This window comes from Schistocerca serialis, chromosome 6 (genome assembly GCF_023864345.2).
Source record: "Schistocerca serialis cubense isolate TAMUIC-IGC-003099 chromosome 6, iqSchSeri2.2, whole genome shotgun sequence".
NCBI classification, from domain to species: Eukaryota; Metazoa; Arthropoda; class Insecta; order Orthoptera; family Acrididae; genus Schistocerca; species Schistocerca serialis.
In genome coordinates this window covers 602,838,308-602,854,734 of record NC_064643.1, presented here as the reverse complement: position 1 = coordinate 602,854,734, position 16,427 = coordinate 602,838,308, and the positions used below count along the sequence as shown (strand labels likewise).

At 45.2% G+C, this 16,427-nt stretch overlaps 1 protein-coding gene across 1 annotated transcript in view; it reads left to right on the top strand.

The window, feature by feature from the left end:
* Positions 1-8,269: 8,269 nt before the first annotated feature.
* Positions 8,270-16,427, top strand: part of LOC126485078 (cartilage oligomeric matrix protein) — a 397,283-nt gene continuing 389,125 nt past the window's right edge. The window contains exon 1 of the mRNA XM_050108681.1: positions 8,270-8,363. Within this exon, the coding sequence (XP_049964638.1) occupies positions 8,276-8,363 (88 nt within the window). The 5' untranslated portion in view covers positions 8,270-8,275. The remainder of the gene's footprint in view (positions 8,364-16,427) is intronic.

The window sequence follows — 16,427 nt, the reverse complement described above, 5'->3', positions numbered from 1 at the left end:
AAAGTTCTTGCGAAGCGTTCCGCTTCACTGCTAGATTGTGGATGGATGGTGCAGTCGTAACATGTTTGATGCCTTTGGCGTCCCAAAACTTCTCAGATTTTGCCGATGTGAATTTTGGTTCATTGCCCGAAACCAGCACTTCCAGTAAACGACGCAAGAGACTGATGTCAGAGTACTGGTACTGCTGGGTGTTGAGGTGGAGCACATGGGCACCACGAACGGAAACTTGCTGAAGGTACCGACAACAAGAAGCTAACTGGAGTTCCGGCAGGGACACGCGAAGTCCATATGCTGTCTTTGCCAAGGGGCGCTGGGCTTGGACCGATCGCAAATTTTTGTGGTGGAGCAGCCTGGTGTTCTGAACCTGCCAGACGCTGTGAGGGTAATCGTTTTATTTGAGCGTCCATGCAGCAGCATGTGCAATGGTATCAGGCGAGTTGCTTAGTGGGAACAATCCCCCAATGGACACCATGGAGAAGGTGGAGAACGTCCTTCTGAAGCAACCGTGCCACAACCACGAAAGACTGATCGTTTCCTGTATGTAAGTGGATGAAAACATCCAGGACAGATAAACTGTGCCAAAGCACAAAATAACGGCCTACGACCGGATTACTAATCTGCCTAAATATACCTGGCCAACTGGTGCGGAAGTACTTGCGACGGATTTTTTTTACGTGCGTGCGTGTGATGCACCAATTGCGACGGATTATACGTCGCTGCTGCTGCAATGCAATTTCTTTTATAATTTTTGTTCACCTACCTCTTTACAGCGGTACATCTTCGCACGTAAACTCCTGACTGCAGCTACTTACGAGATCACTGAAAAGCAGTGCTGAGGAAACTGTAACCTCATAGCTACATGCCGGAAGCCGCTATAAGTAAAATTTGCTGAAAATTGTCTATGTTCTTTAAAGAAATGATTCGGAAAGGGGATGTCACTCGTACTGTAAACACGAAGTTCAAATTTAATCCTTCAATAGATCTTTATTGCCGTTAGGCCAGATCATCAGCCCACATTTACGATAATTACTAAAGTTTCTGCTCACAGTTATCACCATACCTAAAACAGCCAGAACTTTTACCTTCCCAAATTCGAAACCAATTACTTGTAACACAGTCAATGATCGGCCAATTACTTCTGCACACGATATTCAGTGGTTGTCTTTAGTTAAAGTTTATGTGGTTTGTGGGATTAAAGGGACCAGACTGTTATGGTCATCGGTCAGTTAAAGTTTATGCTCGCCATAAAATACTCAGTACGAATATACTCAGTACCGCCACGCTATATAATTCAAAGTTCACTCGCGATTTTCGTCGGAACGAATTATCACATCACACTAAAGTTTTCATCAACAGTTTCTGGTCACTACCAGATACCATTAACACTGGACCATAACGCGGAAGTCATCCCAAGACTTCATCTTACACATAATGCGAAAAGTCACATCCATCATAACCGCCTCCAATCAAAGCTAGCTCGCGACTGGGATGGTTCCTTTGAAAGGGCACGGCCGATTTCCTTCCCAATCCTTCCCTAACCCGAGCTTGCGCTCCGTCGCTAATGACCTCGTTGTCGACGGGACGTTAAACACTAACCACCACCCCCACCAGCTCGCGACTCCCCTCTCACTCTCCCACACTCAAAACTATATCTCCTCGCTAGGCGGCCAACCGTCTCGCTTCTCATTGGCTGTCAGCACTTACGACCAATGAGAACTCACTTCCAGGGCGCGGCTCGCGCCAAAATCTAGCAATCACCAACCACTTCTCTAGGCTCATTGACGTCATCAAATTAAGTAATACAAAACTCTCTAATTAAATAAACAAAACAAAATGAACTATTAGCTTTACTCTATATCTGGAAATTTATTATGTAGTAGCGAATGTTCTGGCTGTCTTATACATAAGCATACATGCTTGGACATCCGACATTCACTAGTAGGGGAACCACTAGTGGATTGTTCCCACGTTACAGAGTTGGAACACTTGCCAGTTCCTGTAGAGAATTACATGAATGATTTTTAATAATGCCGAACGTCCCACATACTCTCACGCACGCATTCTCATTCACACGCACCCTAACACACAATACACATATTTACTTAGAATTCTTGAAATTATTATTATAGAAAAGTCACAGAGGTTTTCTGAAACTAAAAACTTTCCAAATTTATATATTAACACTGAAAGTGTTATCAGATCATCGTACATAGTCACTGAAGGTGAACTATTACATCACTGTATTTATTTAAATTCTTGACTGTTGGAAAATTACGTTTTTTTTTTAATGGAATTTTACTAACTTCCAAGATACAACTATTTTTGATCTCAGACTTTGACATATTGTTTGTTTTCACAACAGAAGGATGTACATCAAATATGACGTTCACAGGTTATTCCTTTGTTAGTTATTAATATTTTTAGTTTCGTATAATGTAAGTGGCCTGCCAGCGCTACTCCACTGCTTTCACACGCGCAGCTGCAACAGATGGTCGTGACGTCAGTCTGCAGTACACAACTCGTCCGTTACTGACCATATAATACTCTACCGGCTTACATTGCAGCCCACATACATTCTGAAGTAAAGCTTTTAATAGACAAATGGGCGATCACGCACTAGTTGCGACGCCACATACTGCAATAGAGTCTTAAGATATGGATCCACAGCTGTCGCCTCAGCAATCCGTGTGGTGGTTGATGGGAAAACCATCACGTTTTTTATTTTCCTGGACAACAATATAAAAGCAAGAATGTTCCGAGATATCGAACGCCGGGATCGTCCATAGTAGAATGCTTAGCCTTTGGTCTACAACCAATTTCATGCTGATAATTGGAGAGGAGATTAGCGCCGCAGAGTTTACACCACATGTAGACAGACCACCTTTGAAGAAATGAACAGTGAGGTGTGCGCCATCACGAAGCAGAATTTCATGCCGTTCAAGTATCGGTGGAATTTGGTCACGCGATATATGACAGCAAGAGCTACCTTCTCACTCTGTGATTAGTTGCACTGTGCTTTGTTTAAGAGCTTGAATGTGAAGGCAGTTGGCTTGTCCAATGACCCATCTCTGTGCGGGAGAACAGTGCCGATCCCATAAAAGAACGTGTCAACCGCCGGCACAACCGGCTTATCGGGAACAAAATGTACCAAACAACGATCATTCAATAAAACATCCTTCAGTTTCTGAAGTGCTACTTGACACTTGCTAATTGACTCAAATGGAACATTTGAGCAATGGAGCTTCAATCTATGCAGCATGTGGAGAACCAAATGTAGTGCGTGAGTTTATCCAACACAGCCTAGATTTCACCAATATTCTGGCAGGCCAGAAGTCGCAGATGACAGTTAAGTCTGGCTAAGGAGGGTGGATACTCACTGATGATGTTTTTGTTGTGGTCTTCAGTTCAAAGACCGGTTTGATGCAGCTCTCCATGCTATTCTCTCCTGTGCAACCCTCTTCATCTCCAAGTAACTACTGCAACCTACATCCTTCTGAATCTGCTTACTGTATTCATCTCTTGGTCTCCCTCTACGGTTTTTAACTGTCTCCCCCGCTCCCCCCCCCCCCCCTCGCTCCCCACGCTTCCCTCCAATTCTAAATTGGTGATCCCTTGATCCCTTGATGCCTCTGAATGTGTCCTACCAACCCCTCCATTCCTCTAGCCAGGTTGTCCCACAAATTTCTCTTCTCCCCAGTTCTGTTCAGTACCTCGTCATTAGTTACGTGATCTACCCATCTCACGTTGATAACGTGTACCAAATATTACATCTCAGCCTGGAAGAAGGAGCACTTGGCAGAAGAAGGAGCACTGGCTTTATTACACTTCAAGCCAGCGTCTGAGAGCACTTGAAACAATTTCCTGTAATCGGAAAGAAGCTGCTGTGTAGTCTGTACAGGAGTAATAACTGATAATATTCTTCTCGGGTTTGCAGCCAGATCACACAATATTTTCGCGGTCCACCTGGTCGCCATCTTCACGTGAGTATGCTGTTGTACGAACTCGCCGAGGTGGTCTGCGGAAATATTATGTCCAGATAACTTCACGATCCGGTTGCACACCCGAGAAGAATATTATTGAAGAGATGTTCTTTAGGAGTGCAACCTGAAAGTACGATGACGTCCAAATAGTTCGTACAAGATGGGGCTGTAGCAGTCAAATGTTGTAAGTAAGATTGAAAGTTTGCAGATGCGGACGTGCTGCCATATGGCAACTGCAGAAAGTTAAATAACCCTTTGTGGATGTCGATCAAAAAAACTCGTTGAAACTGTTGATCTAAGAAAAACTGAAAAACAAGCCTCGCGAAGTTCAATCTTAGAAAAGAAGCGACGTGCACCGAGGTTGTCCGTAAGTTTTTTACTCCGTGGAAAAGGAAAACCGTCGATCACAGTCTGTGTATTTATCGTTGCCTTTAAATCAGTGCATAATCATAGTATGACTGATGATTTCTTGATAGCCACCAAAGGCAACGCACACTGACTGGCTGCTAGAAGGAGAATCACACCGTTGTCCTGTCAAGCTAAGAGTTCTTGTGCCTCTCGATCTCCGACAGCGCGAGGGACGGATCGTGCTCGGCAAAACCGTGGTTGCGCATTGTCTTTCATGGTAATGTGAGCCTCAGGTTTGATAGCTTTGCCTAGGCCATCTTGGAAAACTCATTAAATTCAGCATAAAGCTCAGTTATCCTGTCCGTTGTAGGCACAATGGGGTTCACAGAGAGAACATTGTCCTGGGTGTGCAAACCAAACAGTTCAAAAGAGTCAACGTCATAAATGACTGTGAGCACTATGGGACTTAATATCTGAGGTCATCAGTCCCCTAGAACTTAGAACTACTTAAACCTAACTAACCTAAGGACATCATACACATCCATGCCCGAGGCAGGATTCGAACCTGCGACCGTATCAGTCGCGCGGTTCCGGACTGAAGCGCCTAGAACCTTCAACGCCATAAATATTTTCTCTGTCAAGCGAGCACAAAACCGTGAACGAGACAGACTGGTAAAGGAATGTCACGTCTAAAACCAGAAAGAGTTTTCTGTGACCGTGGCGACTGAGTGCAGTGGACGAACGACGTGTACACGGGCTTTCTCTGTCGCCACGCGTGTGTTGTGCGCTGATGTCCCTCGAGTGGCAAGTTTGGGGCCTCAGCGGTGTCATAAGACCACCCCTTACTTCGAAGCAATGGCACTACGATCTCTTCATCAGTTTTCATTATACAGTCTTCGGTTCGTTTCTTTTGAATGGCTCTAATATATTGCATGAGTGTGCCCAGCGTTGAGAAGGTAAGAGGTGCGGTGAGCGATGGGGCTTGAGATGGGCATCATGCCCTCCTCAACCCCCCCCCCCCTCCCCCCAAGCACACGCACACACAGATGTATGAAACTGAGGTAACGCGTAGGTGTAACGGATACCGATTATTAGCAAGTGTACCCTTTTGGGTACAGTAGTTCTAGTTCTCCACGTTGACCTTTTTTTTAACCCATAAAACAATAAAGTCTTCGAGTGAAACAGAAGTGATATCCGGCGTTCTCCAAGGAAGTGTTATAGGCCCTCTATTGTTCCTGATCTATATTAACGACATAGGAGTCAATCTGAGTAGCCGTCTTAGATTGTTTGCAGATGATGCTGTCATTTGCCGTCTTGTAAAGTCATCAGATGATCAAAACGACTTGCAAAATGATTTAGATAAGATATCTGTATGGTGCGAAAAGTGGCAATTCACCCTGAATAAAGAAATGTGTGAAGTTATTCACATGAGTACTAAAAGAAATTAGCTAAATTTCGATTACGCGATCAGTCACACGAATCTGAGGGCTGTAAATTTAACTAAATACTTAGGCATTACAATTACAAATAACCTAAAATGGAACGATCACATAGATAATATTGTGTGTAGAGGAAACCAAAGACTGTGATTCTTTGGCAGAACACTTAGAAGGTGCAACAGGTCTACTAAAGAGACTGCTTACACTACGCCTGTCCGCCCTATTCTGGCGTATTGCTGTGGGGTGTGGGATCCGCATCATGTGGGACTGGCGGATGACATCGAAAAAGTACAAAGAAGGGCAGCTCGTTTTTTATTATCTCGAAATAGGGGAGATAGTGTCACAGACATGATAAGTGAATTGAAGTGGCAATCGTTAAAAAAAAGGCGTTTTTCGTTGCGACGGGATCTTCTCATGAAATTTCAATCAACAATTTTCTCCTCCGATTGCGAAAACATTCTGTTGGGACCCACCTACATAGGGAGAAATGATCATCATGATAAAATAAGAGAAATTAGGGCTCGCACAGAAACATTTACGTGCTCGTTTTTCTGGCGTGCCGTTCGAGAGTGGAACAGTAGGGAGACAGCATGAAGGTGGTTTGTTAAACCCTCTGCCAGGCACTTTATTGTGAATAGCGAAGATGTAGATGTACCCAATTATATAAATGCGGGAATTCTGCCCGAGTTAAAACGCACGGTTCTTAAAAAGGACTAGTCACCAGCGAACTACACTAGTGGCCATTAAAATTGCTACACCAAGAAGAAATGCAGATGGTAAATGGGTATTCATTAGACAAATATATTGTATTAGAACTGACATGTGATTACATTTTCACGCAATTTGGATGCATAGATCCTGAGAAATCAGTACCCAGAACAACCACCTCTGGCCGTAATAACGGCCTTGATACGCCTGGGCATTGAGTCAGACAGAGCTTAGATGGCGTGTACAGGTACAGCTGCCCATGCAGCTTCAACACGATACCACAGTTCATCAAGAGTAGTGACTGGCGTATTGTGACGAGCCACCATTGACCAGACGTTTCTAAGTGGTGAGAGATCTGGAGAATGTGCTGGCCAGGGCAGCAGTCGAACATTTTCTGTATCCAGAAAGGCCCGTACAGGACCTGTAACATGCGGTCGTGCATTATCCTGCTGAAATGTAGGGTTTCGCAGGGATCGAATGAAGGGTAGAGCCACGGGTCGTAACACATCTGAAATATAACGTCCACTCTTCAAAGTGCCGTCAATGCTAACAAGAGGTGAACGAGACGTGTAACCAATGGCACCCCATATCATCACGCCGGGTGATACACCAGTATGGCGATGACGAATACACGCTTCCAATGTGCGTTGACCGCGCTGTCGCCAAACACGGATGCAACCATCATGATGCTGTAAACAGAACCTGGATTCATCCGAAAAAATGATGTTTTGCCATTCGTGCACCCAGGTTCGTCGTTGAGTACACCTTCGCAGGCGCTCCTGTCTGTGATGCAGCGTCAAGGGTAGCCGATAGTCCATGCTGCTGCAAACGTCGTCGAAGTGTTCGTGCAGATGGTTGTTGTCTTCGAAACGTCCCGATACTCAGGGATCGAGACGTGGCTGCACGATCCGTTACAGCCATGCGGATAAAATGCCTGTCATCTCGACTGCTAGTGATACCAGGCCGTAGGGATCCAGCAACGGCGTTCCGTATTACCCACCTGAACCCACCGATTCCATATTCTGCTAACAGTCATTGGATCTCGACCAACGTAAGCAGCAATGTCACGATACGATAAACCGCAATCGCGATAGGCTACAATCCGACCTTTATCAAAGTCGGAAACGCGATGGTACGGATTTCTCTTTCTTACACGAGGCATCACAACTACGTTTCACCAGGCAACGCCGGTCAACTGCTGTTTGTGTATGAGAAATCGGCTGAAAACTTTCCTCATGTCAGCACGTTGTAGGTGTCGTCACCGGCGGCAACCTTGTGCGAATGCTCTGAAAAGCTAATCATTTGCATATGATAGCATCTTTTTCCTGTCGGTTAAATTTCGCGCCTGTAGCACGTCATCTTCGTGGTGTAGCAATTTTAATGGCCAGTAGTGTAGTTTCCAAAAATGAAGACATACGTCTTCGGTGTCTTTCTTGGTGGTATGTATGAATAACATGACTTGTTTTCGAGCCGCGTCAATTAGAATGAAGTTCTCGAGCTTTCCGTTGCTATCTCCGCTACTGAGGAAGATTGCGGAGACAGCCATCGGAAGCTCGAGGCGCTGCTTAAAAATTGAAGTTATTTTGTTCACGACCGATATAGACGAATGCGACTGGCGCACACACTGTAAGAGTGCAGTGATGATTGGGCCGGCCTTGATTCGACCGGCGCCTTCAATAAATCGCGGGCCGTGCCCGTCGCATGGGGCGCCCTCCCGTGTCGCGCCGCGGCCGCAGCCTCCGGGAGGAGAGGCGAGGCTATAAGAAGGCGCAGCGGCGGCGGGCCGGCAGTGCCTGCAGGATGGTCGCGCCGCCAGCTTCCCCGCTGCTGCCGCTGCTGCTGCTGCTCGCGGCCGCCGGCGCCGCCGCCGCCATCTCCATGGACCCAGGCGAGTACCCCACACACTACCAGTCGCTCCGCTCGCCTTCTCTTACCCGTCTCGCTCACTTTGCCCAAAGTTGCATTGCGGGCTGCTGGAACTTTATGCTCAGATGCGCCATTACACGGAGAAATTGCTTCGGCTGTTCGCAGAATTACTTCCATTTACGAATCAATCACTCACTGACATAATGAATTACTTTACTGTACACAACTTCAGTGTATACCAAGACGATCGTACGAAGTATGAACCAATTTTGAGACTGGATTAGGAATTTCTTGGTAGGGAACACACAGTGGCTGGAGCGTTATCTACAGAAGTAGTGCCCAAGATGATTGCTGTTCGTGTTACAAAGTGAGGTGTCAGAAGTCAAGAGATACCTCCTAACGTAGTATCGGACTGCCTTTTGCCCGAGTAATGCAGCAATGGACTGAACAAGTCTTTGGAAATCCCTTGCGGAAATGTTGAGCCACGCTGCCTCTATAGCTATCCATAATTGCGAAAGTGTGGCCGGTGTAGGTTGTTGTGCACGGACTGACCTCTCGATTACGTCCCATAAATGTTAGATGGGGTTCATGACGGGCGCTGTGGGTGAGCAAATCTCTCGAATTATCCACAATGTTCTTCAAACCAGTCGCAAATAGTTGTGGCCCGGTGATGTGGATTATTGTCATTCATGAAAATTCCACCGTTGTTTGGAAACATTAAGTTCAAATGTTCAAATATGTATGAATTCCTAAGGGACCAAACTGCTTAGGTCATCGGCCCCTAGACTTACACACTACTTAAATTAAGTTAAACTAACGTATGCTAAGACGAGGGAGGACTCGAACCTCCGGCGGGAGGGGCCGCGCAGTCCGTGACAGAAACATTAAGTCCATGAATGGCTTCAAATGGTCTCCAAGTAGCCGATGGACCAGTGGGCTCAGTTCATTCTATGTAAACACAGCCCACACCAATATGGAGCCACCACCAACTTGCACAATGCCTTGTCGACAGCCGGCCGGGGTGGCCGACCGGTTCTAGGCGCTTCAGTTTGGAGCCGCGTGACCGCTACGGTCGCAGGTTCGAATCCTGCCTCGGGCATGGATGTGTGTGATGTCCTTAGGTTAGTTAGGTTTAAGTAGATTTAAGTTCTAGGGGACTGATGACCTCAGAAATTAAGTCCCATACTGCTCAGAGCCATTTGACCCATTTTTGAACCTTGTTGACGGGTCCATGCCTTCGTGGGGTCTGCGCCACACTCGAACCCTGCCATCAACTGTTACCAACTGATATCGGCACTCACCTGAGCAGGCCACGGTTTTCCAGTAGTCTAGGGTCCAACCGATACGGTCACGAGCGCGCGAGAGGCGCTGCAGGCAATGTCACGCTGTTAGCAAAGGCACTCGCGTCGGTCGTGTGCAGCTATAGCCATTAACGCAAAATTTCGCCACATTGTTCTAACGGGTACCGTACGTCGTACGTCCGACGTTGATTTCTGCAGTTATTTTACTCAGCGTTGCTTGTGTGTTACCACTGACAAATCTACGCAAATACCGCTGCTCTCGGCCGTTACGTGAAGGCCGTCGACCACTGCGTTGTCCATGGTGAGACGTAATGCCTGACATTTAGTATTCTCGGCACACTATCGTCACCGTGAATCTCAGAATAATGAATTCCTTAACTATTTCCGAAATGGAATGTCCCAAGCGTCTAGCTCCAAGTACCACGCCGCATTCAAAGTTTGTTTAATTCCCGCCGTGCGACCGTAATCAAGTCGGAAACCTTTTCCGATGAATCACCTTCCCTTCCCTTTTCGTACCTCGTGTGCGAGATAATACCACGATCTGTACATGTGCATATCACTATCCCACGACTTTCGTCGCCTCAGTGCGTATTAATGACCTGGCAGACAGTAACTTATTAATAGCAACCTCGGACATTTTGCAGATCATGCAGTTACCTATAATGAAGTACTGCATGAATAAAGCCGTACAAACATTCAGTTAGATCTTGATAAGTTGTGGAAAGACTGTCAACTTACTTTAAATTTTCAGAATTGTAAAATTGTGCACTTCGCAAATTTAAATGTACTGTGTTATGATTATAGAATCAACGATCCACAGTTAGAATCAGTCAAATCATGCAAATACCCCGCCGTAACATTTTGTAGAGATATGAAATGGAGTGATGAAATAGCATCATTTGTAGATAAAGCAGGTGGTAGACTTCAGTTCATTGCCAGGATACAGGGAAAATGCATCGATGTACGAAGGAGGCAGCTTACAAGGCATTTGTGCGACCCTCCTTAGAATATTTCTCAGGTGTGTGGGACTTGTACTAAATACCTTTAGCAGGCGACATTGAGCTTACTAAGAAGGGCTGCACGAATAGTTACAGATATCTGTTAAAAAGTGTCACGGACAGGCTGAAAAACCTGATCTTCCATCCGCGTTCGACAGATGCCAAATATCACGCGACTTACAAAGCTTCAAAAAGCACTGTTATGTGAGTAATTTAGGAATATTCTGCGATTTCCTACATACACCACGCGTGCGGACTCCGAAGACAAAATTAAACCAGTTACAGCACGTGTAGTGGCGTTTAAGCAATCGTTCTCGCGCTCCATACGCGAATAGAACGGGATCAAACCGTGATACATGGTACAGTGGCTTGCACATTCCGCCGTTTCGAAGATCTTCGCTGAGAACAGACGTGGGTGTAGAAAGTTGTTTCCATACAAATATCATATGTTTTATAGGTGAATGGAAGCTGGCTCTTGACCAGGACAACTAGTCTGGAAAAAAATGGTTCAAATGGCTCTGAGCACTAAGGGACTTAACATCTATGGTCAGAAGTCCCCTAGAACTTAGAACTACTTAAACCTAACTAACCTAAGGACATCACACAACACCCAGCCATCACGAGGCAGAGAAAATCACTGACCCCGCCGGGAATCGAACCCGGGAACTCGGGCGTGGGATACTAGTCTGGAAATAAATATTCATCACAACAACTTTTCGTAGTTACTCAGTTGATACTGAAATATATCACTGCTAAAGCTACAAGCTTAAGCTACTTTTCAGAGTAACATGAGGTGTTTCGTTTCTTCGTGGACAATCTAGTGTACACCCTCGACTCTAACCTCTGCTGGAAGTGCCTTCAAGCACGTTCAATGGCTACATTTAGAATTGCGAAAGCCTGTGGCGGTAGTTATTCTTTTCCTGTTCGGGATGAGGTGGTAATCACTGGCGAACATATCAGAGCGTTACGTAAGATGGTGAAATAGCTGATATTTCAGACTTGTCAAACTCTCTCAAATTATCGTGGAGGTGTGCACAGCAGTGTCGTTTGTTTTTAATTGCTCTTTAGTTCTTCAGTATTTTTCTGCACGTTGCCAAAATATTTATTGTGCTTGATTCCAGAAGCCGAACCACCAGTAAGCCTTTCCTGCACCAAAATAAACATCCGCGGTGAGCCGATGTGAGCCCACTCGCTAGACTGCAATTTTGTCTCGACGTTCACACACGAAATCCATGTCCAAACAATTGTCGTTATGTAAGCAAGAATACCATCTCCGTCGGTGTACCTTAGCGGGAAACTGAAAGCCGAACCCACTCTGTCAGTCTTGTGTTCGTTAGAAAGAAATTTTCGCACGCAACCTTCGTTCATTCTTTCGCCTGACGTTGCAAATGCAAAATTCTTTGTTTCAATCGCGAGAAGTGTCATAATTCCCTGCGTATTTTAAGTTCTCTGTATCGCTCACAGTCCAGTATTGAAAGCCCGCATCTCGTGGTCGTGCGGTAGCGTTCTCGCTTCCCACGCCCGGGTTCCCGGGTTCGATTCCCGGCGGGGCCAGGGATTTTCTCTGCCTCGTGATGGCTGGGTGTTGTGTGCTGTCCTTAGGTTAGTTAGGTTTAAGTAGTTCTAAGTTCTAGGGGACTTATGACCACAGCAGTTGAGTCCCATAGTGCTCAGAGCCATTTGAACCAGTATTGAAAATTGCATTCTACATCGCATGCAACGTAAAACCACGTAGTGCTGCACGGGCTATTGAAAAAGATGGGCTCACAGTGACGAAGACATTTTTGATTCAACCACTGTATGAAAACATTGAAAATCGTATGGTTCTCCAGACCTACGCCAAATGAAAACTTGGCGCGCACCAGCGAATGGACTTTAATCCCACTCAGGAAGATTGGGGCCCTTACATCCAGTGTCACAGATGGACTTCCTTTCATCGCAGGTGCAATACAGTGGTGTCTGCTACGAGAAGAGAGATTTCTACCGCTTCACATGTAGGGATATCCTAGTTCTGAATCAATGCCAAATACTACTATTGCTGAACCGATACTTTTGTCAACAGATATGCCACTCCATGCTAGCCTTCTCCCAACAAATCGCAGGCGACTTAGTTCCTATTTTGCAGTTACAAGCTTGTTCTTGTGCAGCAAAGCAAGTAGTGGAGCAACAACAACATCGTTAAGTTTGTTTGTGCATCAGGCTTGTTTACCAGACAAGGACCTAATACATGCGATATGATGGATGACTAAAGTTAGAAGTGTGTCCTGAAACAATGTGAGCTACTCTTGTGATAATATATCCCCAGCCATAATTCAGTTGGTTCTTTTAATCAGTGAACGTCATCGCGAGCTGCAGTTAAACGTGTCTTGCGTTTAACGGTCACGTTCAGCAGCGTCATATTCCTCCCTGTTTGGGGGTTAGTTGCCAAATGATAAACTCTCCAGGAACGGAATCTTAGTAAAGACGATCTACGTCACTCACATTTATATAACGTACACGAAGACGCCTGCACCAGTACACGCGATTCTTTTCATGAAACGTCTCTTGGTCCGTGTAACCATAAGATGAAAACCAAGCAGTTACATGGAGACGGTTTCTGCTACCCCATGATGCAGTCGAATACGTCAGAAAATAGGTGCTGCAGTGTGACTCATACAGTTTGGTAAAGACTTTTTCTGACGTTTATCTGTGTGCCCTGCAGGCAGATGGTTAGTTGGAGATTAAGTTTACTAGCACGTCATCAAATAATTACGATAATTTCAGTAGTAAAAAATGTATAACTTTTTGTCGCGCCACGCAATTTCGAAACTGATTGTTCATTTTGAAAAGGGTCACTTTACTGATGGTGTGTGTGTGTGTGTATTGTCGCTTTGCGTGTTTAGCATGCGAGTCAGATAAAATGAAATACACACGTTACGTTCAGCTCGCGGTCAATGTGACAGTTTTCGATAAGTAGTTAGGAACTATTCACTTATTAGATTCCTTCTATAATGACCAGATTTCTATAAGACTGTAATCTCACTTTAATCTGTACCAAACTACCATTCGTCAATTTTCTGTGTATATTCTCAGGATGCTAAGAGATTTTTTAAATTATTTTTCTAGATTGTGAGAAAGCTCCAGGGTATATCCTTTATCATAGAATTATAAATGTACCTATTATCTCACAACGCATTTTTAATAAGAAAAATGGTTAAATAATTTAGTACTTCTGTTTTGCTCGACTGTTCCATGGAATGCCACTGAGAGAGGATATACGTTTGGATTTCTCTGAGCGGTTTCTTCTAAAGTCCGCAAGAGTGTTCCTCCTGAATGAGACACACTTTACATCATATGACGTGCATCATCCACTCCCCTGGTTCAAAAATGGTTCAAATGGCTCTGAGCACTATGGGACTCAACTGCTGAGGTCATTAGTCCCCTAGTACTTAGAACTACTTAAACCTAACTAACCTAAGGACATCGCAAACATCCATGCCCGAGGCAGGATTCGAACCTGCGACCGTAGCGGTCTTGCGGTTCCAGACTGCAGCGCCTTTAACCGCACGGCCACTTCGGCCGGCCCACTCACCTGGAATGTGTTCAGGTAACTGAACTAAATATTTATGTAAATGTCACGGAGTCCCGAGTTAACTGCACTATAAGAAAGCAAATATTTGAATAAACCTATGTTGGGAAGCCTTGTTTGCGCGTGCCGTCCACACATGAGAGGAAAAAAGGATTCCAAAAGTAGAGAGGTACGTGCCGAGATAAGGCGAACTACTCTCTGGATGTTTTCTTGCTTTGCTTGTTGAAGGGATGATCAAATACGCTAAAACGATGATTTTTCCAGTTTTTTCGAGCCATGCTTTGCAATAAAAGAATTTTCAAACAGAAATTATAGAAACAGTGATTCAGCGATGTCAGCATATGCTTGTCATCCGTCGATGACAAACGTTAGAGTGCTTCAGTAGTCTGATTGCAAGCGGATGATCGTGTTACAGTGTGCGTGGGAGGAAACATTAGCCGAAAGAGATACAGCGAATGCTGACTTCAGAACTACGCTGAGCAGGTCGATTTTACGCAGTGTCGCATTCTACTCTCAGTGGCGGAAACACAACACTCCCGTTGTTTTCATTGCCAACTCATGTGCAAGCACACGAATTCGTGCCTGACCATGTCGAAATAGTTTCCAGTACTGTCACATACTTGTTGCTAGTCCGCTGATTTCTCAGAAAAAAAGCACTGTTCACACAGCCCCATTGTCCAATGGTATCTTCCATTTTGGTTTCAGGTAAATTACTGTGTAGCCTATTGCAACTAGTGTTTCACACAACCGCAATAGCACTACTACACTACTATGATCAACTGACAATGGTGAATTACAAGTATGGAAACGTAAATAATCCTACCCTACCATAGCGTGCATGAGCACTATGCGTACAAACGTGAGGATAAACCTTGCGAGTACCTACCCAAGTCATGATTCAGTTAGTTTGTCTGTGAAGTACGGATGGTAGTGAAGGACCTGCTGCAGAATACTTGGTGACAGCTGAGAGTGGTAAAGAATGCTGTCGGCCGAAGCTCGAGTGAGAGGGAACTGGAACACCGCGGAGAGCGCAGAGACGGTTGGTCAGATGACAGTTCAGACTGCGGTTGTCTCGATTACGAATACAGCGTTTAGCGGTTGCGCTGGCGCTCTTTTAATGCAACGCTCACTCAATGCAACACGAGCACTGCTGTAGCTTAAGCAATTCTACAGAACAGTTACTGCAAGACGTGCATTTGCGTGCTACGTGTACGTGTGCTTGCGTGTTTGTGAGACAAAGAGAGAGAGAGAGAGAGAGAGAGAGAGAGAGAGAGAGAGAGAGAGAGAGAGGGAGGGAGGGAGGGAGGGAGGGAGGGAGGGCGGGAGGGGGGGGGGGGAGGGGCCGGGGTAGAGAGACAATCTGCAAAGGTGTGTGGACACGCTTGATATGTCACGTCTGCTTCCTTTATAAATATGAAAGGATTCAGCATTTTGAGGAGAATCTCTATAAATCAGGACGTGATGGAGGCTTCAAATAACATGAAGTATCTTCCATGAGATTTCGCGCTTGCAGCCGGATGACGCCGACATTGTGCCACGGTATTTCGGCTCTCTCTCTCTCTCTCTCTCTCTCCTTCTCTCCCTCTCTCTCACGCACACACACACAAATGGCTGAATGATCGTAAGCTGAAATATCATGGCAAAATGTTGACGTCTTCCGGCTCCAACCCCGAAACCTCATGAAATATTTATTATACTGCGAAAATTTCAAAAACCACGTTAAGTATCTTGCGAGTTATGAGTGCCCTAACGTAATAGTAGGCGCTACATGTTATTGCCGTGATGTACCCTGTTCCTGAAAGCTGCAGAGAAAGTTTGTTGGAGATGTTATAAGGCACTTTTGGGATGCAATCTGGGGTAGAGAAGCTGGACCTGATGCTTTTTTCCATTCTCTGGCCATGGCAGAAAGTCCTGTAAGCACTAATATGTATATCCCCGTTGTCATCCAACGGAATATTTGTGGGAAGACGTAAAGTAGCTCCTGTCTCATTTGGAAATTCCTGGTCTCGTTCTGACAGTAATCTACTGGCTATTGTTGTACATTTCTGTGATACTTTCAAGCTGTTCAAACAAACCTTTGACTAATTGCTCAGTTCTTGTTTTAATTTTCTGTCTCTCTTTATCGAATTAGTTATGTAACCCGCACACTAAGAATCAGTACTCAAGAAACTATTGGACGAAGATTTTGCTAGCGACTTCTTCATGAATGAAACGCAGTT